This window comes from Hippoglossus stenolepis, chromosome 2 (genome assembly GCF_022539355.2).
Source record: "Hippoglossus stenolepis isolate QCI-W04-F060 chromosome 2, HSTE1.2, whole genome shotgun sequence".
Lineage (NCBI taxonomy): Eukaryota > Metazoa > Chordata > Actinopteri > Pleuronectiformes > Pleuronectidae > Hippoglossus > Hippoglossus stenolepis.
Window position 1 is genome coordinate 17,944,067 of NC_061484.1, and position 26,090 is coordinate 17,970,156.

The 26,090-nt window shown below is 42.6% G+C and overlaps 1 protein-coding gene across 2 annotated transcripts; it reads right to left on the minus strand.

The window, feature by feature from the left end:
* Positions 1-1,840: 1,840 nt before the first annotated feature.
* Positions 1,841-20,281, minus strand: spock3 (SPARC (osteonectin), cwcv and kazal like domains proteoglycan 3). Of its 2 annotated transcripts, XM_035177200.2 has the most exons (12): positions 20,162-20,281; positions 19,895-20,011; positions 10,115-10,123; positions 9,968-10,007; positions 7,941-8,049; positions 7,092-7,200; positions 6,841-6,949; positions 6,067-6,180; positions 5,757-5,978; positions 4,630-4,692; positions 4,385-4,522; positions 1,841-4,189 (listed from the first exon to the last, which is right to left on the minus strand). In XM_035177200.2, the coding sequence occupies exons 2-12, from the start codon at positions 20,009-20,011 to the stop codon at positions 4,038-4,040; spliced, it is 1,182 nt and encodes a 393-aa protein (XP_035033091.1). In that variant the 5' UTR covers positions 20,162-20,281; the 3' UTR covers positions 1,841-4,037. The 2 variants fall into 2 exon arrangements, with proteins under 2 accessions (XP_035033091.1, XP_035033098.1); XM_035177207.2 differs by lacking the exon at positions 10,115-10,123.
* Positions 20,282-26,090: the final 5,809 nt, after the last annotated feature.

Consider the following 26,090-nt stretch of genomic DNA (forward strand, 5'->3'; position numbering starts at 1 on the left):
ACACACACACTCACACCCCATCAACATCACACACACACTCACACACCACCCTTGTTTCTTTCCAATCCACCATTGACCAGGCAGAGAATCAAGCCACTAAGCAGTTAGAGGTTATTGATGGGGAAAGCGCTCTGTGCTCACTGCTGTCCGCCTCCATAAAACACAGAAATCAGGAGGAAAACAGCTCGATGGTTGGTTGTGAGTCACACCTAAGTGATTTCTGTAGTACTTACTGGAAAGCCTTTGTCACTGGACTAAAATACAGGGAAGCATGGTTTTTTTCTTCTGGAGGCTGCCTCTTCAGCAAGCAGCAAAATTGAACTCCCTTTTTTGAAAATGTAGTAACTGTGTCCCTCACTAATCCTGGCTCTCATAATGACAGTTATTACACTGAACAATGCAGGCAGACTGGGACACTCAATGGCTGGAATTTATTGAGCCAAAACATTTGTTTTCTTACAAACGCCACAGCATCTGCATGAAATAAAATACAAAAATGGAGATTGCATTTTATTTATTTATTTGGATAATGCTTGTTACATATCATCCTATAGGTGAGTGCTCTCGGCACAGGAAGAGTATGAAATAATAATTTCCTTCTTGACAGAAGCTCTAAATCTCTGATTTAACTGATAAATACTTTACAGCCATGAAACCATGTCCTGGATATATGGACGTCTATTGTTTGTGCTGACTTAGGCATGTAACATGAGCTCACTCTGTGTGAGTGTGTGTGTGTGTGTGAGTGTATTGACCAACAGTGACTTAAACATTAAGGCTGCCTCCTCAGCAGTCTGCCCTGGAAGCTGCATTTAAGGCCTTTCCACTGGTGCTTACATTTAGTACATAAATAAGAATGAACTCACTATCACCAATATGTTAATACACTATTCATACCATCTCTTTACACACATTAAGTAGGTTGCACCTCACGCAGCAACAAAACCTCATCATGCACCAAAGTGCGGAAGTGATAAAAGAACCTGCGTCACAGAGCGTCGCTTATCCAAGAAACCTGATTTCCGAACATCAAAAGTGCTTCCTGCAGTTTGAGGCATTTCCCATCAGCGCTCAGTCGTTCTGTCTCCTCCACACACCGACACATCCTTTTTCACTGTTGGGCCGTCTCCAACTCCAGGCTCCACAGTGTGGAAATTAGCCAATGAGATCGTATCTTGCCACATTTCTCTCATGGTCAGCACATATAAGGGGAGGATTTGATATTTTCCCAGTAGCTTCCCTATCTGGTGCTGCTGCCGGTCCTTTTGCCAACACACACACTTACATGTTGACATTGTATTGGATGTAAAAAAAAAAAAGGAAGGTAAACAGAACTTTTCCAGGCCACTGAATGGGGCTCTTTTGCTGCACTAATTCATTTAGTTCCCGTGTTTTTCTGTACATATGCTCAGGTGTGCTCGTATGTGCTGTGTGTGTGTGAGCGTGCGCGTGTGTTGTACGGGGTCGGTGTGACAGTGACTCATAAAATATTCACCTGTTCACCTCCTACATTATGCAGTAATGTTCCTGCTCACAGAAACCATTGGGTGCAAACAAGCAGAGTTTGTCACTCCTGACCGCTGTCGACTTCCTCTCCTTTCAAATCTACTTTCGACTTCCACTTACGGCAGACGATGTGCAATTTAATCTCAAGAACTAATTATACACCTCACAGATGTTTAAAAATGGACGACAACAATGTGCCTTGACGTTGATTGCACAAAATCTTCTGAATATTCATTCTTTTCCTGATTATAAACACATCTGCAGCAATGGATATGAACCATAAAACATAGAAATATACCAAGAACAACACACGTGACGACACAGCCAAGCAAACATTGGTCAATATAGCCTTTATTTCAGCAAATCATACATACACTGTAAAAAATGCATCTGTATCATAACCTTGGAACTCTATCAGAGCTGTGACGACAGTGTGTGATTGGTTGAGAGTGGCTACAGTGTCTGAGGTCATTAGGATGATTTGCATGTCATCACACTCATGTAACAGCAACACTTTAGGACTGCAGGTTTCTCCAGTCCGTAAAGCGAATTGAAATTCCAAGTTAAAAGGAACGAGGGGAGCAAAAGATGCATCAATAACAATAATAATGGTACTAATAATAATAGTGAGGATGCTAAAGGACAATTAAATGGCACTTTTCAGCTCTTAACATGGAATTTCAACAGGAATTTCGATTCAAAATGAAGCGACACAGCAGTTTAAGGAATTGAAAATATAGATACAGCAGGTCCCAGGTCTGCATAACCAGTCACTTTATCAAGAATACACAAATCCGGGATCGGTTCCTGTTTTCAACCCCAGCAGATATACACTACACGCAGTTAGAGCAGATCAGGTACAAATCAAGCTTCTTTTTTTTTTGGAAACAGAGTAAAAGCAAAAACACTGTTAGGATGAATATTTTATTTTCATATAAAGCTGTCTTAACCAAAGCGTCCTCTAGCCGGTGTACTAATATATAAAACATGTTGAAATCCAGCAGAATCTAAGTGTTGCCTTAACTGCTAGTTATCTCTGTGCTTCTTTACATTCTAGCTAAGAACCCAAACGATCTGAAATATGGCCTGTATGTGACACCGTAATAAGAGAGAGACCCAAAACACGAGCCGTACCAAAAGTATCGGAGCTCAACAGTAAAGCCAATCCTATATGTAAGTGTAATGACGGAGCTTAAGTCGGTCCGGTAAGCATGCTTCTCCCAACTCTTACTGCCATCTGTCCTCCCCAGTACAAGGCACACCTCACCCTTTATCCCCCTGCCAGGCGCCATCAACAGGTCCGCACGGCTGTGTGGTTTTTTAAATTTATTTCTGTGCAAAGAGATTTGTTCTGTCACCGCGTGCTCAAATCAAATGAAGTCTCTGAAAATGAGAAAGAAAAACAAACCACTGTGTCTTCTTCCGACAACGCTTACTTTGAGGCGCCTCCTTTCACTGACGCATTAAAAGTCAGTCGACATTTTCATCACACAGATGTCTGGCTTAAGCAGTTTAGGACGATATAAGTGTAGCTTTATCTGCGCGCCAGCTCGGGGGGAATTTTTTCCGACCTCGAGCCTCGTTCTGATTTTTTCGAGTTTAGCCTCCGGTTTCTAACGACGTCGCGCAGTATGAGGCGTACTACGACAAATCTGTTTCATCTTCTGTTTTCATCCGACGGTGGATTAGAAAAATAGATAATAATGACATTTCCCGCCTCCCCCAACACCACCGACCAAGCAGTAATTTGTCTGTCCTCGTTGCTGAGATGATTTGACTTGATTTGTGCCTCGGTGAAAACAGCTCGCATGTCGGTTCTGATCGTTATCCAACTCACACTGTGTTTTTTTTTTCTTGCCTTATTTCCCCTAATGAAGCATGTCTAACTCTTATCTTGTTTTTTGTTTTTTCACACAGTTACAGTCACAGTTACAAATCAAGATCAAAAGAAACCTAGAGTGCAATATTCTCTTATCTACATCATCAACATCCCACCTATACACAGGAACATTTGATAAGGAGAAAACGGGGGGAGGAAGAGGATGAAGAGGATGAAGAAGGGGGGAAATCTCTTTAACATTGCGCCTCGGGTGTCAACACACTCAGGCGTCGGAGTGCTGCACAAAGACGGGACACACTAGAGTACATGGATCGTCCAATGACGGGACAAGTCTTTGCACAAGTGACCAAATCCAAAGCGCTGGAGTGGTTGTCGAAATAGTCCTCGTCTTTTTCTCTGGTTGGCTGGCACACAAGTGAACAAGTGCCATTAGCCAATCAAATTTATACTTAAGACAAGAGGGAAAAAAATCATTAACGTTTGCCATAAGTATTGTTTTTTCTTTTTTTAACGTATGAACAAACGATACACAGAGAGTAGTCCATAGGCTGTTAGTACGATTAAGTATCTGCCTGGGGGAGTCACCTAGAAACGTGCAGTTTGACAAACAAACAAACAAACAAACAAACAAACAAACAAAAAGAAACAGTTTTCTCTTCTTTTTTTTGTTTTCTGTTTTGTTTTTTTTAAATTACGACAGATATTCTTCGTCGTCATCGTCCTCGTCTTCATCGTCCTCATCGTCCATCCCAGCCTGGTCGTTGAGGACAAACGAATCCTCATCGTCGTCTGTGAAGAGCGAGTCTCCACTGCCGGGGTCTCCAGAGGACTCCAGAATCACGCCTGGAGACAGATTCACACAACAACGTTTTTATTGTACTTTGTGGAAATGAACAGATTTCATACAAAACAAAAAAGAACATTTTGTATCTATAAATTATTTCCTACGTGACGTTTTAACTCCAAAACTCGCTGCATCTCTTTTACTCACAAACACATAAATCCCGCTCTGTCTATCCTCCTCAGTGTTTTGCCTACCGCAGTCTGCAGGGCCGTGGGTGCGTGAACCCGCCGCCTCGTTGCCATAGTGATCCACACACCAGCACTGTCCGCTGCTGCTGTGACACTGGTGGGACCTGTAGTAACCATCCTCATCACAGGACGGCAGATACTGACCTACACATGCAAAGCAAACCACACAGACGCAAAGATTCAAGATGAAGCCAGGTAACACTCATTTGTGTGTGTGCGTGTGTGCGTGTGTGTGTGTGCGTGCGTCTCACCGAGAAGCTTCTTCCCCGCTTGCTTTTTGTTGATGCTGGACAGCTCTGCTTTACAAGGAGAATCTGAAAAGAAGAGACAGGACACTGCAGAAGTCTGCTGTTCTGTGGACACCGCCGACCTTTGACCTTGTGTACTTTGTGCTGTCTACATGGTGTTTTTTTTATCCTGCTGTCTCTGCTGTCCTAACTGCAGCGTCAGTGACTCATCGGTAAATACTGCTTCTGTATGACCAAAAACTAAAATCCTGCATCCTTGGTCCCAAACAATAGCATTTTAATGCAGTGTATTATATTGAATTATATAACATCGCATTTTACAGATTTCTGTAAGTGTATTCTGTACACTTCAAAGAAGAATATGACATTCTGATTGGCTGAGAAATGTCTCCTCACTTCTATCGCTGTGTCCCAATTCGGAGGAAGTGGTCTACATGACCCACAAAGGAGGAATCGAAATTAGACAGACTGGTCTACACAGGATCTCCGTGATCTGCGTCACCAGATTGTCCCACCCTTACCTCTGTCTCCTAGCAACAGAGCTGCAGTTGAACATGACGAGAAAGTTTCAATGCCCCTTGAAATGAGACTGAGTCTAGTTACAGCGTCACAGTTGAAGTTCAAATGCGGCTTCTGAAGAATTGGGACACAGTTTATGTTGGGAGGAGTTCTGGTGTATGCAGCTCTGACCTTGATACCACTGGGCTCAGAGTAAATGCTGAGATCAGGGAAAACAGTGACATTAGTAAATTGAAGACTGACAGGTTGTAAACAGACCGGAACTTAAGCCAAATTATCCAAAGCACTTTACGTGGATGCAAAAGTGAAAGTGTTGATCCTAATTCTCCATTGTCTGTGAAAACCGCAAATGGCCATAATAGGTCAGTCTATAAACTGTGATTTTTAGATGTTTATAATGGACCAGTAAATAGTGGGTTATAATTTCTTTCTGTTGTTATTGTCAACTAACCAACAATTTCCCTTTCCTTGTCCTTTATCACAATATACAGTCATGACATCTGTGTTTACATGGATTGTACATGTCCTGGCACAAATGCATTCTAAGTGTTTTCTTTTTGCATTGTTAGTGTTTTTCTATTTGCATGTGAGTGTGTGTGCACATTCCGTACCTGTGTACCTCTGGAAGCACGTGCACCACTCGGAGCTGGTTATGACTTTGTCCGCATGTGTATCGCAGGATTTGAAGAACGCGTCGGAGCACGGCTCGTTCCGGTCCAGGTACAGGCTCTTGATCTCTGGTTGGTCGAGCTGGAGGTTGAAGTTTGTGTCCAAGCGGGAGAACATCCAGCCCAGAGGGTCCTTGCAAATAGGTGACGCCCCGACCTCAAACTCTGCAGAAAGAAAAGAGGACAAATGTACGTCATGTGGCCGTGTTGATGCATGAAGTTATTTTGACTCTGCTAGTGTCGTGTGACTCACTGTTCTTCTCCGGCTTCTGGATCTTGACTCTCTTGTGGTTGCCGTTATCGTGCAGAACTCTGAACCAGTCCCTCAGACGACTCACCACCTCCTTTAGGTCCGACTCACTGCACACTGCGGAGTAACAGCACCAGTCATTAATGATTCTTCACAGAGATGAGAACTCAGACCCTGATCAGACCTGCTGTTTACATCCGTGTTGAGAGATCCCCTCACAAGTGGACAGCGATGAGTTGGCCTGTTCACACCTGGTATTAAAATGCATCCTGAATGTGTCTCCTGTGACCACATGTGATCAGATCTCACTTCCCTGATGTATGTGCAAATACACAAATACATCATTGTTGATATTGAGATAGTGACCACAAACAAATCACTTACGGACACAGAGAACATTATAATTAAGTTTCATTGTGAAGCTGCAGCGGGTCAGTGGACGTCAGCTCAGTAGGCGGTCCTTCGATTGTGGCCCAGGATGCATTTGCATTCACAGCAAAAAGAATGTGGCCACATACAAGTGGAAGTGGTTCTTGTGTTCAGATCTCAGGAGGCAGTGAGGACACATTGGGGTGCGTTCAGACCTGAACTCAACGCTGACCACTTGAGATCCGATCGCCAAGGATGGATGTTTAACGGCCCTGAAACCCTGTAGGGATTTTCAGTATCATGCTAAAAGACACTTCAGTAGAGCAGAAGAGCTTGGGGCAGCTTGTGGGGAAGGGACACCACTGATGTAAGAATTGTGTCTTGTGTCATGTGTGCAGAAACGCGTACCTTTCTTCTCCGCAGAGCTCAGTTCAGGCTGAGAGGGGCAGGGACACAAGCCGGAGCACTTGACAGCGATCTTCTTCCCTGTGATGCACGCCTGATATTCTAACTTACACTGAGAGACGGAAGCAGAAGTGAAAATAAATTGAGGATGTGTGTCTCAGCAGGAGGAAATGAAATCGTGTCTCGGGTGAACTCAGATGTTTCTAATGTGGGTGAGCGATGACGTGATTGAGAGTGCATCTGTGTGCGGGCACCTTGGTGGAGTAGGTGTGGCCGTCGGTTCCACAGACGGGTGAAGGATGAACCACGGGGCAGGGTGTGCACTTTGACCCCGGACTCTGGTACAAATTGGCATCTTTAAAACTAGAGCAGAGAGATAAATAAAAAAAACTGATTTACACACACACACACACGCACTAAGCATCACATGAAATGTCATTTGAATCCTTCATCATAATGGAACGCTTCTTCCTCCAGCTTCATTGAAAGCTTGTGTTTTGAGTTTGCGTTTCGTGTTCTTACATCAGTTTCAGAAATGAGACAAGGATTTGGGATTTACATGTGATTACTTTGTGGTGTGTTTGCAGTGCGTAATCATAATTGTGTCGTTGCTAAGAATAGGGAAATGAGGTCACTGTGGCGTTGCTGTCCTCTGTCCAGTCTGAAGTATCCCAGACAGAAGCACACACGCATACAAAGCCCATTCATATCACTTGGCAGGACTTTGTGTCCGTTGCAAGTTGTTGTCAGTGCCAGGGTAATTGGACTAAACAGTAATGTCACACAGCAGTCACAAGAGAGCTGGGCGACCAGTGGACCAGCTGGAAACATCGAGAAAAAAACAAGCAGAATAAAAGGGAGGAAAAAGAAACGAGTAGATTTGATTTCTCCTAATCCGATGTCATTCGTCTTTCATTTGAGGATTTGTCACAGAAGCATCTGAATGCAAATGTGACGCACAGCTTTGAAGCATCGGGCTGATCAAAAGAGCAAGTCTGAGTGTGTGTGTGTGTGTGTGTGTGTGTGTGTGTGTGTGTGTGTGTGTGTGTGTGTGTGTGTGTGTGTGTGTGTGTGTGTGTCTGAGTGAACGATCATGTTCTTACCTAACTCTCCTCTGGCTGACACAAGTGGCCGTCTTGTAATCCTCTGCAACACACACCTTGTGGCGACTGCATTTGATTTTCAGACAGGGGTCCTTGGCTGGATCAAGGCCTAAAGAACATAGAGCATCCATATTGTAAGAGGCCTCATTTAAGCGTATGCATGTGCACTGTGCATGTGTGCACAGCCATTCTCTTTCAGCTTCCTAGAAAGATTAAGCCCACGAGCATTAACACAGAGAAAATGTCCCCCGGTTACGTTTTCTGTTTTTTGTTCTTTGAAATTCAAGATCAATGATTCCTAGTTAGACCATGTATTTCCTTCCATCTGTACAGATCTAAGCTTTGTGGGTAGGTGTTAAGAGGTTTATGTGTGTGTGTGTGTGTGTGTGTGTGTGTGTGTGTGTGTGTGTGTGTGTGTGTGTGTGTGTGTGTGTGCGACTTCCAGCCACAGTTGCTTAGAGTATACAATGTCTCTCTCACGCTAAACTCAAAGCCATAATACCGCTAAGTATCCTTACAGCTAAAAACAGATGGATCTGGTTATAGAGGCGTCTTATGACCTCACATCAGCCTGCGCTAAGTGTCGATCTCATTTGTGCTCCTGCTGAGAACCCTCCAACTGATCTGGCATCAGACCCCGCAACCGCGAGCCGTACATGGCTTTTGAGTTAAGAGCTGATTTTAGATCTGTATCTGAGGTGGAGGGTGTGATCTTTGTCGTCCGAGACGAGCCGGCCGTTTCTGACCCCACATCAGCGTTTGGAGCGGGCACCTAGCAGCCAGATCTGAGACCCTCAGCTGATCCCAGAGCGGTTTGTGAATGACCTCTGCTCTAAAGAACCTTACTGTAATCCCTGAGCAGCTTTGCTAGATTATCCTGCCTCCATCCTCCAACATCTAATGCCATTGTTTCCCTGACATGTCTGTGTGTGTGTGTGTGTGTGTGTGTGTTTGTGTGGGTGGGTTGGGAGCCGTGTGAGTGTGTTTGAGGATACCGTGATAAGTGAGAGTGAATATGTTCATGTCCTGGTGTGCCTGAGTGTGTGTGTGCCTGGGTGTGTGTGTGTATGTGTGTGTATGAGCTTATCACTGTCAGCAATACAATGGTACATGAAGTTGATTGAAAAATATAAAACCATCCTGTTTTTTTTTAGCTGCATAGATCGACGGGTTAGCGTCGCAAACAGAATAAAAGAACTTGTCATTCCTACAAAATATAACACACTAATACACACATACACATAAGTGTGGCTCATCTGTTCCTCCTTAATTTAATGTGCTTTTATTCTCCAAAAGTCATTTTGGCCATATCGCCATGACGGTTTATCACGGTGTTTTCTTAAGAAACATAAGTTATTATCAACCTTTATATACAATTTTTTAGATATGGCATGAAGCTAAACAAACGTGTAATCATTGCATTTGATCTTATATGATTTAGTTTGCTTTCATATTTGTGACTTTGTGTCGTTTCTGAGTTTTGCATTGTATTGTCTGTTGCCATCTATTTTAATCATGTAAGAACTGGCTTGGGACAACCGATAAAAATCTGCCTATACAGCTAACTCTGGCCCATTTACAGTATTTTGTCTATAATATAACAAATAAGTAAATAAATGCAGATTCAACATTTTAGCAAGACATTTCCTGAGGGCAAAATATAAAAGTTAACGATTTGTTCAGCTTTCAAATCAAATCAAATCAAATATACTTTATTGTCCCCATGGGGAAATTTGTCTTGGGCCAAAGTGCTACAGCAGCTGCAGAACAGCACATTGTGTAACATACAAGGACATATCGTGTAAGACCCAGAATACTGATGCAGAATAAAAGTGAGATGAATATTGCACCTGCCCTAAAAATACTTAAGAAGATAAAAAACTAAACAGCTTTAGTGTGTGTGTGTGTGTGTGTGTGTGTGTGTGTGTGTGTGTGTGCGCTTGTGTGCAAGTGTGTGCGTGCGTGTGCGTGTGTGTGTGTGTGTGTGTGTGTCTCTCTCTCTCTCCAGCTCTCTCACTGACACCCACCTTGATCGAAGGACTTGGTTGGAGACCACGTTCCAGGCTCCTGAAACAGGGTGAACCGACACATGAAATCATGAAAAACACCCTTCACATGACATTTACAATAAATAATACATGACAGGTAGAAAACTAAGAAGCAGTCACACAAACCTCCACTTCCTTTAGGAGAAAGCATTGCAGAGACAGAGAAAATCATTTTCATTAGATTTGTATTTTTTCTTGGGTGGGAACTGCATGAAGGAAATAAACACATGGAATTCTAGACACAACACACTATGAATTACAAACACATGAAGCGTGAATATATTTAGTCAAGATAATGGTGATGTGTTGAGTTCTCTCCCGTCATGTGCAAAAACGTGCCTGTGTCTTTATGTATGAGTGTGTATGTGCTGCTTATCCCCTTATGCCACTAAATAAAATTGTGTCTGTACCATACATGATAAACACGCATCAAAGGGACGTTATCTTAACAGCGGAATAAATTGAAAATGCTACTATGCTTTCAGCTTTAGGTTATAAAAAAAAACTATTTAAAGTGGATTTCAATTATTGACGATGACAGGCTTTTAAAAAAGAAATTGATGTGTTGCGTCATTTACAGATAAGTGAGGGAATGAGGCTTTTAGTATGAGTGAAGTAGGATCTCATGTCAGGCTGACTTTAAGATGATCGGCCAGTAAAACCTGACTCTCTGGAAACTACTTTACTGTGAGATCATCCGATTGACTAATTTCTTTATTAACACCAAAAACAAATCATTTATAGTTGACAACTTCTGTCATCCAAAGATTTGAGAAGCTCAAAACAATCGTTTCATAATAAGGATAAGTGATTCAATCGATCAACCAGCCAACCAACTAACAAACCAACTAACCAACCAGCCAACCAACTAACAAACCAACCAACAACTAATCAATCAAACAACCAACCGACCAACTACCCAACCAACCAAACAATCAACCAACCAAACAATTTATAAAGCATCTTTCAAACAAATCCAATGCATACCGATTCAATTCAAAATGCTTTACAGGTGATTGACACAACATAGGATGTTAAATGGCTTTGGAGGCTAATGCATACCTAATGTTCAGTGAGTATATGATTACATATGGAGTTACCTAAGAAACACATTTAATCAGGATTATTATTTTCTGTACAATATGGCTCATGCTCTTTCTCTGCATTTGTTGGTTTGAAAGTGAACTGTTAAACCTAAAAACCTTCACAGATAAAATCAAGTGATTTAGTCGATTGTGTGTAGATGTGTTGACAGAGTCGAACATTAATCATTAGAAGTGAGTGATTTGCCAAGAAACATGACAAGACGGAGACACACCCATCTTTTCCTCTCTGTGTTTTGTCTGATTTCAGGGTGTGCATAATGTCTCTACTCGTCCATTAAGACCCAGGAATGAAAACTCTGGGTATACAGAACACTGGGCCGTGGTTTAATTAACTCTGTCACATGGTGTAACCCGTAGGCCAACTTGTTAGTTCATCTGTTTTCACCTTTACTCACACACACATGCTCAGATACACTTTGTTTTTGCCACACATTGACATAGTGTCATTCTCTAGAAACCTAACCTGACCATAACCATAACCACAACATGCTTATCAGCATAAATCCCACAGTGTGTCTGCACAGAGACGCATGTGTGTTGTGGATTTACTCATCTTGAAGTTGTGCAAATCTCCAGCAACACAATGTGTCAAAATTCAAATTAAAAGTCAAATTCAGACCTGTCACCTCAAGAGTAGTGAGTGAGGATCTGACTTCTTCTGCATTTGTTCAGAGCCAGAACAGTAACTTAACTCACAAGCGGTTGCTGGTGGCAGGGGGGGGGGGCCGCCCACCTTTGATTACATATATATAAACACCATGACACACGGACGTCATGAATGGTTATGATATTATAACAAATATTAGTGTATTCATAAAAAAACCCATCGTATAATTTATTTTACAGCTGAAAAACAAACAGCTTGAAGTGTTCAGGGTCTCTTTAAATATTAGATATGCTTTTACTGCATGTCCTGTATCTGCAGCAGCTTCAGTAAAAGTTACAGCGACTCTACCAAGTTCAACTTTTCAGCACAGGCAGGGCAGGAAGTGTTTGTGGGTATTTATATAGGTTAAAGTATATAAGTGGTTGAGTGAGTGAACAGATGAAAGTACTATTATAAAGATGCAGAACTACAAATATCTATTCTGTTCAGCATTTATTAAGATTGTCTTTGGTGTAAGTATTTCAGTGTTCAGGTTCAGTGCTGGTTCAAATTAGGTTGAATGTTAATCTTAAGCATTGCCTCATTGCCTCATTGCACTTTTGCAAATTTGTTCTTTTTTTTTGTATGCTGTCATTTTTTTCCTCAGGAAGCTGAAGTACATTTACACCTTGAGACCATCCACACCTCTTGTTTGTGTTTCCTGTGCTCTCACCCGCTGAGGAAATAACACAATAACAGACTGCATTTCCTGAGTGCTTGTGGTTTTTCTTTGTTTGCAGATTCTGCAGTTTGACTAAAAAATGTCATATTAACTGTTGCTGAACCCAAAGTAATTAATCATATTTCCTTTACTGTATCAGTGCAATGGAATCCTACAGATTCCAATAGAAGACTGCAGTGAGGAACTTTATCAATGCACATGCTGCCTCATGAGAAAGGTTTCACATTATCTTTTCACAGTAAAAACCCTCCACTCAGCAGCCTGAGCTGAATCTGCAGGTCTCAAAGTGGAGCTTTAGATAAACAGGAGTCTTTATGTGTGCAATTAGCATCCCGCCTCTCTCTGTGGCAATGTGCTAAAATGCTGAGCTGGCCCAGTGGATTCTGACTGAGGAGGAAATCTCAGAGACTTTGAAACAGGGTTCACTATCGGGACACGGATGGCAGGAGCTTCAACTGGCCAGTGTTTTTTAGGGAAAGTAACATCTGCATTAATATCCATGGGAAAGACGTCAGTCAATAGCCCACATTAGACGACTGTAATGCTCGTTCATTAGTGCGAGTTCATTAGAGCAGCTCATCCTCAGGTGCCTGAGGATATCGATACACGACGTGATTTTGTAGCAGAGAAAACAAACAGTTTACAATCATATAAAGAGGGATATTAAAACATGGTTGCAGTACATAAACCCCTCAGTGTGCAAAGATGAATTCACATTGGAAGGTTCAGTGGTGCAAAAACCACAGGCACTGCTCAGCAGCGATGAAAAAAGTGATATGGTCAGATGACTCATCCTTTACCATATTCTCAACACGTGGGCAAGTGCATGTGTGGCATATAACAAGAGAAGAGTACAGGCCTGGATCTCTGACCTCTACCGTGAGGGGATCCTGTGGCTCTGTTGGCCTGTGGGGGGCCTTTCTACTGGCAGGGTTCAGGTTCACTGGTCCCTTTAGAGTGAAGGATCACTGCAGATCAATATAAAGTTGCTCTGAGTAATCATCTTTAAACTCTGATGATATTTGTCAATTCTGATGGGAGTGATCTCATCCAGGACGACAATGCCCCCAACCATGGAACACAAGGGATCAGTGAATGTTAATAAAAAATAACAAAAAAACTCCACCACCATTATCAAAACAACAAATTAGAGAAAAACGTAATGATGATCTTCTCTTCGGTAGAATTCACTGATATTTGTATTCTTTTTGCAGGTTTTTCCAGTTTACGGTCCGTCACCTGTTAGAAACAAACTGCCGTATTCTCACATGGGCTCACTCAGACATAATCCAGTGGTTTTAGTGGAGGCTGGCAGGAAAAACTCCGGAGATTGTTTGGAGCAAATATCTCAGACATTGGAGAATTATTGAAGTTGATGGCTCGTGGTGGCCCAACACTGCGACGCTTTATGATGGTTTTCCCTCACATTATTACCTATCTGTATGTCCCAGACCCAGAATACTGTGCATATAAATGATAGTGTTTACCAAAAGTGCCGAGTTATTTTTCTAAAAGCTTTAAACTTTCAGTGTCAGGGCGTCTCTCTCTCTCTCTCTCTCTCTCTCTCTCTCTCTCTCTCTCTCTCTCTCTCCTCGTTGTGCTCTCTAAGGTGAAAAGGGTCAACTCTTGCTTTTCTCGGCTCTAATTAATTTCTCCATCTTGTCCTTCATTGATCGCCCTCTCTGACCCTCTGTACCTTCTCTACAGACTCATTCATTACTCACTGTATCACTTCTTTCTTTCTAACTTCCACTTAAATGAAGGCACATGTTAGAATAAGAGAAAATTCAACCTTGGTTCTACCACATTCAGAACTACACACTCATTAAATACTACAATATCTACGCATGGAAAGAGAATATTTTGTCACAACTTGTTTTCATATTTTGAAAGCCGGAGAAAGATGAAGCCAAATAGAGAGATACTTTAATGTGCTTTCAGACCTGCACTGAACTACAGACATTTTCCTGAAATAATCAGGAGGAGCTGTATGTAAGAACGCAAACGTCTGAGTCAGTTGCTCTGGATGTTTTTCTGCACTTTTCATGCCAACCCCCTCATAAGATGTGGTTAAGTTGGTGACGTTTCTAACGGATGCAAAAAAACAAAACAAAAAACCCCCTGAAAGAATACTAATATCTCAAGATGATAAAGCGGTGCAACATGTAGAAGACGCCAAAGAAGATGTCCACTTGGAAAGACAAGATGATTCAACGTCTCCTGGCGATAAGAGCTAATGCTGGTGTCCATGTGCTGTAAACAAAGAATTTCTGCGGCAGAATCCGGCCTGAATGAGTCCGACCCTAACAACTCCCTCTGCGTTCTTCATAAGAAAAACTCCAGAAAATGTACCAGACCCAATTTTCCAGATGCTTTTTCAGATTCCATGTCTGAAAACGGCTTCAGTTTCAGTTCAGGATGGTTCCCCTGTAGCACTGCAGGCTGTGGAGACCGAATAATGAGAGCACGGCATTAATGGGGCCAGGCCCTCCAGACCAGTCAAGACAACAAAAGTACTTGCGGTCTGATTCCTTAATGGATTCAACACACAGACACACACACGCACGCACGCACGCACGCACACACACACACACGCATAGAGTTATCCAAACAAACAAACAAACTGAATCTGTCAGCACTACAAAACATCAAATAACTGGAAGTGCACTTCACTGCACATGCAACAATGCCACCCACTTTTCCCAAAAAACCACAGAGAACCTAAAATTCAACAATAGGTCTAATGGCCTCCTGAGTGCGTGCTAAAAATAGCAACTTTTCAATTTATCTCTCAATCTCTTTCCACCTCCATTCCTCTCCCTCCATCTCAGCTAGACTTTTCCCCTCTTGTGCACACAATACACACACACACACACACACAACCGTGCACGTATTCAGCTCTGTTGGCTAACATCCTAATTTGCTAGTGTGCATATTGATTTTGTGTGATTTCAGCTGCCCATTAGAAAAGAGTCCTCATGAATGTGCTGTTCCCCGACAACCACTTTTCTCACCTTTACTTCACATTTTCACAGATTCTCCTTCCTAATTGTGTCCTAATGACTTCCTTCCCTTCTCCTGGCTTCCTCGCTGCCTCCGCCTCGCTTAAGAAATATGTGCATGTTTTCACTGTACTGGCTCTGCTTGTCCTGCTCAAGCTTGTCGCATGCATGCATGCACAAACACACACAAATCCACACCGAGGTGCTTTGAAGTGGAAAAGGCCTGAAGCTCTCTACCTTGCCTACATCATTCACCCTCCACAACACAAACAACACATGACAGGCATGCACGGTAAAAAACACACACACACAAAGAGGAGAAGAGAGGATGAAATCTGCTCTAACGATGATGATCCCAACAAGCAGTTAATTTACTCATATACAATTAAGCACTATCTATGTCATCGCACATTATTACCCATCATTCATTGTGTTTTTCCTTTCATTGTGAAACCTGTCTTTCCATCCAAAGCTTATCTCTTCACTCTGTGCCAGGGCTGCAAGCGAGCCAAGGTCCAGCAAGCAGAGCAGAATGTCTAAAAAAGTGAGATGGCACCCGGATGGTACCAGCGCAGCAAAGACGGCCCCAGGCCGCTCCAGCAATCCTAACACAATTTACAGCACGTCACTGGCCAAGATGCTATCTAGTGCACTTAGCAGGAGACCCACTTCTGGCTCTTGCTTACAGTGGCCTACATGCCCGAAATGGGAAATTAAAATCACACACAAGCTCGGTTTGGCATAAAATACTAGTACATGAGTACAAGTGTATTTGGTTCAGAAAAGTAAATGTGGAAATATGACTATACTTTCCTTTTTGCAGGATCAAGATAACACTAACAGCTTGAGATTTGCAATTTTCTGTAGCTATAAACAAATGGCACGATACATAATCACATTATGACTGCTCTTTAAAGTCAAGAGTCATTAAAGGTATCTCGTTGCACTATGTAGTCCATACAAAGCTTAAGCTAGTAGCTAACTAGCTTGTTTCAAACTAGCGATCTGCTACATAATTTTGTGCCATTAAAACATAGCCTTAGCAATTAAATACTTTATCAATGTCCATTTAAAAGCAATGAACTATGTAAACAGGAAGTTGGAGTATACAATATGTTAAATAATACTTTAAGCTTAATCTTTTGACTCCGTGTCAGAGTTAGCAGGTGACAGGTAAATATCTGATTATGCTAACATATGTTATTGGTATTTGTTCATTTAGATAAAATTCTTATCATGGTGTTTGCATTTTTTTTTGTAATATGATGATTTTTTTAAGGTTAAAAGCTTACAAGTTTACATGAGCATTTAATCAAGTGTCAGATGAGTTGATGAACTCGTGTAGTCGTGAAATATCAAGTTAACGTTGGCTTTGTGGGCTCAGTTAGCTACGCAAGCTAGGACCCGTTTTGGAGTGCACCCAATTAAATGTGAAATCATAATACATGCTAAGTTTGAACTCATGGCGCTTCGGTTACGTGCCAAAGTTCAAACCAAGCAGGTCGATCTTTTCACTTTTCTGCTTGAAAAACAAATGTATAGGACAAAATATAAAACGTATCAATAAAGTTCACTTTACATGACGGGTTCACAGGCTGCGCAGCACATGTCATATCAATCAATAGCAGCTTTTTTTATAGAGCAGTGACCTCTACACAGTGCGTGACAATACTGTGACAGCATGTGTTCCAATATGCATGCCTGTATGAAACAGGCCACTCCCAACTACAGCAGGTAATTGAAAGAGTGATTCATTCCTCAGTCCTGACATCACTCCTGTGTTTGTGTGAAAATATCGGCCATGGTGGAAGGTACGCACTCTACCGAGGGCTGAATCTGGTTTTACATTCTTTGATTCTAAAGCACTTAGTTGCTCTGGAGGTGTGCTGTAAACATACAATTTGCTAATTTGCTTTCTTTGTGAAGTAATGCAAAAACACACAGTTGCACTGGGACAGCGCTAAGACAGGAAGTGAAAGGTGCACACACACACACACACACACACACACATAGATACAGAGAACATAAAGCTTTTGTGCTGCACCTCAACTGCCTGAGCCTCAAGGTTAAAACACAGATGTGAAAAACCACAGCTCTCTGCCACACTCGTCACTAGTAATAGCAGCTCTCTCTCTCTCTCTCTCTCTCTCTATCCGTCCCTCCCTCTCGCTCTCGCTCTCTCTCTCCCCCTCTCTCTCTCTCTCTCTCTCTCTCTATCCGTCCCTCCCTCTCGCTCTCGCTCTCGCTCTCGCTCTCTCTCTCCATCTATCTATCTATCTATCTAATGTCCCTTCTCTCTATGTCTCTTTCTCAATATATCTCTGAGTTCAGCTCATCTTAAATAGCGCAGCACATTGCCAATCACATTTCCTCACTCACACTCGGCCCTGACATCCTATTTGAATAATCCAAAGCCAATAGTTGGACCTGAGGTGTATCACATGGGTTCAACTGAGCTGATGGGTTCATTCGCTTTAAGTGAGACCAGCAGGGAAAGTGACTCTCTCTCTCTCTCTCTCTCTCTCTCTCTCTCACACACACATCAAATATATTGAGGTCTCTGATTCAGAAATAAAATCTACACTGCATGTATGGAGCTAAAACCACTCACCAAATCAAGTATTTTCTCTAGTGCATTATGTTAACCCTGTTGTTTTTGCAACACCTCTTGAGCAAAAAGCCTGTTTCTCATAGTGCATGTACATGCATACCGGATTTGTGTGTGTGTGTGTGTGTGTGTGTGTGTGTGTGTTGTGTGTTTGTTCGAGGGTGTGCGTACAAATGACTCCAAATCACTTCTGGTTGTGTGGACCTATTTACTCTGTGGTTAGCGAGGCTAGATATTCCTCAATCAGACACACACCACTTCAAACCTATTCACTGTTCACCAAAAGAAATAAGCCGACTTTTTTTTTCATCTTGTAACCTGCTCCTTTTTTTTCCTAATTTGTGACATTAATTCCCTCCCAAACAACAGCGCTGATTTCCTGCCTTTTATCTATGATCTACAGTTGATTTCCACAAAGCCACACGACTGTAAAAACAATCATTTTCCAACTGAAAGGTTGATGTCTAATGCATTAAAGGCTTCTATATGACACGGGGAAGCACGGGTAAAATAATTCTTTGCAGCAACCTGGCAGCTTGACTGCATGATCAGAGGCTGTATGGGATACGCTGTGACAATCAGCGGCAGCATTACTGCACTAAGTGGCCTTATATAAACATGTCAGGCTAATGGTGGCTGACAGCACCTTGTTGAAGTCCGCCGGTGAAGACACTCGCCAGTAGCATATAATCAGACGCATCGCTTCAAACCCAATCACTGCTCCATGCATTCAGAAAGGGAGGCCAATATAGATGTGCACAGAGTTAATTGAATGTGTCCTGGGACACAGTGGACCTGCTCTACTTGTCATCTTTGTCTCCCTGTGTTAATATTAGGGGTGGGACAAAATCAGTCCTAACTCATGATGCAATGATCAACATGGCTCCTCATATAGATATTTATTTCAGTAAATATTATTACATATACATATAGTTTGGACTTTTGTCCGTTTATGGTTATTTTACATTGGAATGACAACACATGTGGACATGAACAAGTTACAGTGTGTTTGGTAAAGACTGATGAGCCACTGAGATAACACTTAATGCACTTTTATATATGTGTTTTTAAATTGATTAATATCAGTGAATAAATACGCAAATACCTGCACTTTACCTGTTTAGGGGCATTTTGTGTTCCTCCTCAGGAAGACAGATATCGTGATGTTTCGTTATACGATTGTCTTGCATTTGTATCGTTTATCACTGAATCGCTGTATCGTGATGTTATCGTGGGCCATGCATCAGCGTATCGTTAACTACCCTGCGATTCCCACCCCTTGGTAATGTGCTGCTTTATTCCAAATTGGCTCTATATCACACACACACACACACTCATCGGCAGGGCTATGATGGCTAAAATGCACATACCAGTACAGGATGAATCTCCTCTTTGCTCTTCACCTTGTGTCAGGTGTTCATTCCAGACCAAAGAGCACATCTCGGCCTCACTGCTGCGCACTCCCTCCCTGTACCTGCCTGTAATTAGGCCCCTCACCGAGACTCAGCGGTGCCTCTCTGACAGCGATGTGCACTTGTGGGTGTGTGTGTCTCAGCAGAGGCCTTCTGGCTATCGCTGCTATCGCGAAAGCACATTTGCGGGCGAGGATCGCGCCATGTGTCGGTATTGCAGCCTGTGTTTACTGTCTCAGTGGAGCAGCGACGATTTAACAAACACCACCACGGACCCCGTGACGCGTCGCTTGGACACGACGGGGAAACGAGGAGCGCATGATCACAAACCAGTGCGGGTGGCGATGGGGGAGCGGAATGGAGAGGGTGGGGGTGGGGGGGTGTAAATGAGATAATGAGGAGGGCACAGGCGAGAATAATACGAGGAGCCGGGACAAATATATCACTCACATCCCGGAATTTATCCCATCTCCCGGCGAGCCACTTATCATCCAAAAAATTGCCGCTGTCGGAGCGAGCGCAGACGTGTCCAAAGGCGCACACACACAGCAAGGCGATGCTCAGCATCTGCGGACACACAACAACAGCAGGAGAGAGGACATCGGATCAGGCTGCGGATCGAGGCGCGTTGGAAACAAAGGCAGATGAATGTGCATCACATCAGCCATGAAAGCTGATCGTCAACAGAACGACGCCAGAGTGTTCGTCTCCTCTTACCTTGTCGCATCAGCTGCTCTCCAGACTGGATGTGCTCGCTGCCGCTTTCTGTCACTAGTAATAGCAGCGCTCTCTCTCTCTCTCTCCCTCCCTCCTCTCTCTCTATCGCTCCCTCCCTCTCTTGCCTCCCCCTCTCTCTCTCTCTCTCTCTCTCTCTCTCTCTCTCTCTCTCTCTCTGCGCAGCAGAGAACGGGAGCACGCACGGCACTGTGCGCGCCCCCTGCGCTCTATTTTCTCTTTTTGCTCCTGTGCTCGGTGCTGATGGTTCGCTCTGGGCTGTTATCAGGCCGCTGTAAGTTTTTACTGCTGATTAACTCTCATGAAAAAGAAACTGGGTAATCGTTTCTATGCCTAATCGTTTCAGAGGAGGGAAAAACAAGAAAACAAAACATCAAAGGCAGCAAGCATAATAACACAATAGCATTTCAACTCGTAGACAGCAAATTATATAATAGTAATATATAGCACCTTCCAAAACACAAACATATAAAATAATCCAGAATCCAAAATCAATGACAACATATACAATAATCATAATGCAAAGCAAAGACTGAAAAGGATCAAAGAAACATTTGTAATGTAATTTGGTAATAGCTAAAACAATCAAGTGAAAGACATTTGTATGTATGTAAACAACAACAAACCAGACTAAAACAGACCATCAATCCATCTTAAATCATCAGTGTAAATTCAGTTGGGAAATAATGGAGCGACGCCTGCGAGCTAGTTCAGGCAGCCAACTCAAGCTGCGCTGCTCCCATCATGTGACATGCATCATTTGCTCATCACTCCCATCATATCTATGTAATCATATCGGGGGGAGTGATTAAGTAGGAGCCTAGACGCCAAACACTAGCCTGTTCTACTGTTGCAATAAACGTTTGAACGTGAGTTGTCTGACTGAAATCCAATTGTCGACCACAACCTGTGTGTGTGTGTATCTTTCCTCTTTTATGCTATGTCTCTGTCTCTGTTGCAACTATCATGTCGGAGCTGCTCAGGCTTGTTCTGTACAGTAACTCATGAAAGGGTTTTGCTCACATTCCTGGCAGAGGTTATCTCAGGACTGTAAATTTATGCTGCAAGATAACATGGTTTCCATAAGAAATGCACCCAAATGGCCCTCCACTCTGGATGATTTGTGGAGGTGGGTGAAGTGGTTTGTCTATTAGTTTGTCCTTTCTGGGACATGCAAGCCAAAAGCATTCCTCCTCAAAATTTGAGTATGTTCTGAGATTCTGAGAAAAATTGTCCTTGGCAGGTTTGGCATACAAATAGTTGAACTGAAATTTCTCCATGTATGTTTGAGAGTTGCTTTTTCTTTATGGGTGAGAAATTACAAGAACAAAAATATATTTCTGAGTGAACTTGAGCCTCCAGAAGACCTTTATTGCTCCTTGGAATTGATTCTCTAACTCTCTGGAGCTCAACTGGAGGACATAGATACTTTTCTACTAAAATATTTCCGTTGATGTCAAGTTTTAAAGACGTTGATGACAAGTAAAAATCTCCCAGATGGTCACCCACCTTGAAACCTGGCAACTGTTTGACATAGCATATGATTCACATTGTCCACCGACTCACCAAACCATTCATTGACCCCTCTTGCCCGGGATCAAACCATATTTATGTTTTCCCACTCATTTATTTAGGTTTCTCTATTCAAAGATTAAATTAAACAAATACAAAATTAAAAGAAGAGAAAGGTGTGAAGATAAAAGATGAAAGACCTAGCAAACATAGAGAGAGTGAACAAGTTAGAGTTCTAAAATGATTGGCCCTTCAGAGAGACCTGGTGGCTCAGGACATTATTCTGCACAGTCGCTGGAGAAACCAAACCTGACCTCAGCTTCACATCTTTAGCTTCGTAAGAGGCTGTGGAAAAGACAAGTGTGTGTGTATGTGGAGAAGATGACGGGGTGCAGATATTTGAAAGTCAAATTAGAAGTATGAAGTATGCATGGCTGCATCACAGACACACGCAAAAGTGTACCAATCTGTGTGAGCAACCGAGTCGCTCAATTGTCAACTGCATAACCAGGCGCAGGTACAGAGGAGCAAAGAAAAGATGTTTGACTCGAGTTCTGGGTTTACTCCAACAGGAAGTGTGCAGCATGTAAACAGGAAACTGGTAATATGTACACCATTGTGGTTGGCAGAGCAGGAGGCGTTGGTTTACTTTGAACCGTGTTTTGTTCCCTCACATCAACAAGGTGTTCTCTTATAGGTTGGTGGTGTGCAGGGACTGTGGATGACGTGGTCATTCTTTCATCACTTACTGTTAGCTTGTGCTTTATGACATTTGTTCAAATGGAAGCAGTTAAAATAAGTGTGTGTGTGTGTGTGTGTGTGTGTGTGTGTGTGTGTGTGTGTGTGTGTGTGTGTGTGTGTGAGTGTCAACCAGCCCAGGGTTTCATACATTATTCAGTCTCAGACATAAAAGATGTAGATGTGGTCAGAGACATATGCAGGAGAGACACAGTGTACTCACACACACACAAACACACACACACACACACACACACACACACACACACACACACACACACACACACACACACACACACACACACACACACACACACACACACACACACACAGACATTTGTTGTTGCTTAATGAAACTCTGCATAGATTTTTCATTCCACACTAGTTCAATCTTGTTTTTTTTCCTCCTCTAAGTGAATTCATGAACATCACGATGTTAACTCAAAGGCTACACAGGCCGAGAGAAAAGGTTTACAATGGAGGGATAGGAAAGAAAGGGGTGGAAGAAAATAGGACAAAAACAACATAATGTGTGGGTGCGCCTGTATATAAATGTATGTGTGTATTTCCGACGAAAGAGGCATGAAACGTGTCTCAAGGACTGGAGATTTCACAGTCCACTGACTCTGTCACTGTGCACCTGCTCACTGAGACAGTGGGAGGGAGGGAAATGGAGGACAGAAGGAGGTGAGGTGAGGGTGTTTGGGGTAAAAGCAAGTAGAAAATCCACCAAGAGAGAATTTAGGAAGGTGAGTCTAATCTACCGAAGGAATTTATTCAGTGGAATTACTACAAAATGTCTAAGAGGGTCCTTACAGTATGTGGCCCTAGGATTTTTAAGAATGCCACTGTTTACTGTGGCCAAATGTATGTTGACATCCAAACATGACATCCTCATGTGTGATAGCTGAACATCCCACTCCAAACAAGAACAAGAAGGGTGCATGCTCAGAGCACATATCTCCACCAAGGACTAATGCCATATATCGCTATGTGAAAGAAAGTGAGAAAAAAAGACTAGACTTTAATGGGTTCTTCCATTAAAGGTCATGCCCCACCCCTCTACAAAATGTAATGGAAACTCGGTTCAGTAGTTTTTGAGTATCCTGCAGACAGATAGACAGCAATGAAAACATAACCTCCTGGGTGGGGGTAGGAATGTGCTTCTATAACAGCCTCCATTTTTCAGAGATGGTTTTTCACAAGATTCTAGAACATGATGGCAGAGATTTCCTCTGATTCAGCGAGAGACCATTAGCGAGGAAATGCATTGATGTTGCCCTTACAGCTGGTGCCCCAGGTCATTCCACAAGTGAGTGGAGTTAAGCTCAGTTAACTTCCTTACACCACACTGAGAAAACCTTATTGCATCACACATTTTGAACGTGTAGTTCTCTGGAAGCAATAGAAATAAGTGTTTAGCAAAATAAATAACTTTCACCAAGGTCCATGAAACAGATAGTCGAAAACTTCAAGAGCTGTCAGACTTACTGAAAGAAATGGATGTTGCCTATAAAGATAGGTACTTGCAAGGGCTAGCTCACCTTGACTCTGCAAGGGGAGTGCAGGCCACTGTTGAGAAGTTGCCGCTCTATCTCCAAGACGAGTGGTTTTCACAAGCAGGAACACAGTGACGTCTTTCCACTTTAAAAGATCATCTACAGGAAAGCTGAAGAGAGAAAAGACCCCAGCTTTAACCTGCCCACTTTCAACGTCTTAAAGGAGAAGTTGGATCAAATTCATTTCTTTATGTAAAAGAAGCATATTACAATCAGTGTCCGAAAGACTGTAGCGTCACAAACCCAACTCACCGAAGAAATGTAGGGTTCAGGTAAATGAGATCTGATTGTTTAAATTCTTAAAAGACATTTGTTGCTGAACTTCCACTATGGAACAAAATCCTGTGAAACTCAAATGTGCTTCTCTGCACCTTAGTGCACCTTAGGTTTTTCCCTCCATCAGAGAACGGCAGGGGGAGAAAGGAGACAGAGCAGTGGGACGTCACATTCAGGTGTACCAAGATATGTAGGGAAGACTTCATGGGAAAATCACGTTCAAAGATCTGCCTTTTGAATGGGTACTCAAATAAGCTACAGAGAAAAATGTATGCTATTTTAGATGGTCAGAGCAATGTCTAAAAAAGCAGTGGCTAAATTTGAGTTTAAAGATATGTTCAGCATCAAGGGAGCAGCAGAAACTCACAGTCAAAACCTGAGCAGGGATTGTGGATACAGTTGACAGAAGATCCCAATGATTCACATTAGAATCTATAGATGGAAAATTGAAGATCCCACTACCTACACCCATACAACAGCTCTGAGATCCTGACACAGGAAGCTGCATACCACCACTATCCCCTAAGGTTCAATAGAATATAAAACACCACGTCCAGATCCAGCTGCTAACGTCCTGGCACTATTAGGGAGGAGATGTTGTTTGGGCCCATAAGGTTTGTAAACAACACAATGGCTGTCGCAACGCACCACATGTGCAAAGGTTAGTCATTGGGTGGGTCATCATGTTGCATAGGGTTTGGTCACAAGGCAAACATTGTGAGTGTCTTGAAGACTTACATTCTTGACAATGGAAGACCTACTGCTCAATAGCAAGATCAGGTAAATCTACAGTAATCAGTAGTGTCAAACGAAGATAATCTGCACAACCTACAGCAGAATGACAACCTGCTTGCTCACTCCAGTGAGGATCTAAATTTCCTTGAGATCATTGCACAGGAGTTCCTCAAGGATGACACAAACAGCTGGGTTGCTTCTCTCCTTTTCCGCCACCCACTGAGACATCTCCCCAACGACGGAGACGTTGCTCAAGGCCGTCTGGTGTCTAAAGAAGAAGCCTGGAATGGGAGTGCTGTTCATGGAGTTAATGCAAAAAATGCTGGACAGTGGACATGCAGAGCTCACGCCAGCACTCCCTAAGTTTATCACTGCCAAAACTAGACCAGATTTTTGTGGTGTTTGATTCCAGTGCTCAGTACGATGGAAACTCACTGAATGAGCTTTCTGCAACAAATACTAACAACAGCCTCATGGGAGTAGTCCCCAGATTCAGAAGAGTGCCTGTTGAGTGGCTGTACATTAGACATTTTACTGCTTTGTGGTGATACAGTTTTTGTGATACTGAGATAATGCCCACAGAAAAGATGTGGTGGATTACCGCAAGCAAATTCATGTTTTTGGGCACAGCAGTAGCAATCATTGGCCTGAGGAGGGCAGCGAAACAGCAAGAGGATGAATATAGAGACGTGAGGCACTTTGATGCAAGGGAGTTTTACGTTGATGATGATATTTGATTATTCGCTAAACGAAACTGAGGCCAATGATGTTATGTGTTCTGTGCTGCACTAGAAATCAAACAGAAGTGAGGAATTCATTTCCTACAGGGGAAAGTGCAAATATTGGGATCAGCTGGAACATTGTTTCTGACACGTTCACTTTCCATGTCAAGTAGAATCAAAAACCATTCACATGCCATGTCCGGTCAACAGTGAATCGTCTGTTTGATCCTCAGCAAAAAGAGAAAAGCACTCACTCACCGAAGCAAATGTCATCATAAAGTGTGAACAATATGAAAGCAATTCAGAGAATGGGAAATTCCCAGAATCAGCCCTCCTCATTAACTTGGACCAGTCATTAAAGAGTGAAGG

Excerpts from the sequence above, each read along its gene's own strand:
- spock3 (XM_035177200.2), bottom strand. The coding sequence starts at position 20,011 with ATGCTGAGCATCGCCTTGCTGTGTGTGTGCGCCTTTGGACACGTCTGC. Across the intron at positions 5,979-6,066 it reads CCAGAAGCCGGAGAAGAACA|AGTTTGAGGTCGGGGCGTCA; the intron begins GTGAGTCACACG and ends TTCTTTCTGCAG. Across the intron at positions 4,693-5,756 it reads GTGCTTCCAGAGGTACACAG|ATTCTCCTTGTAAAGCAGAG; the intron begins GTACGGAATGTG and ends TCTTCTTTTCAG.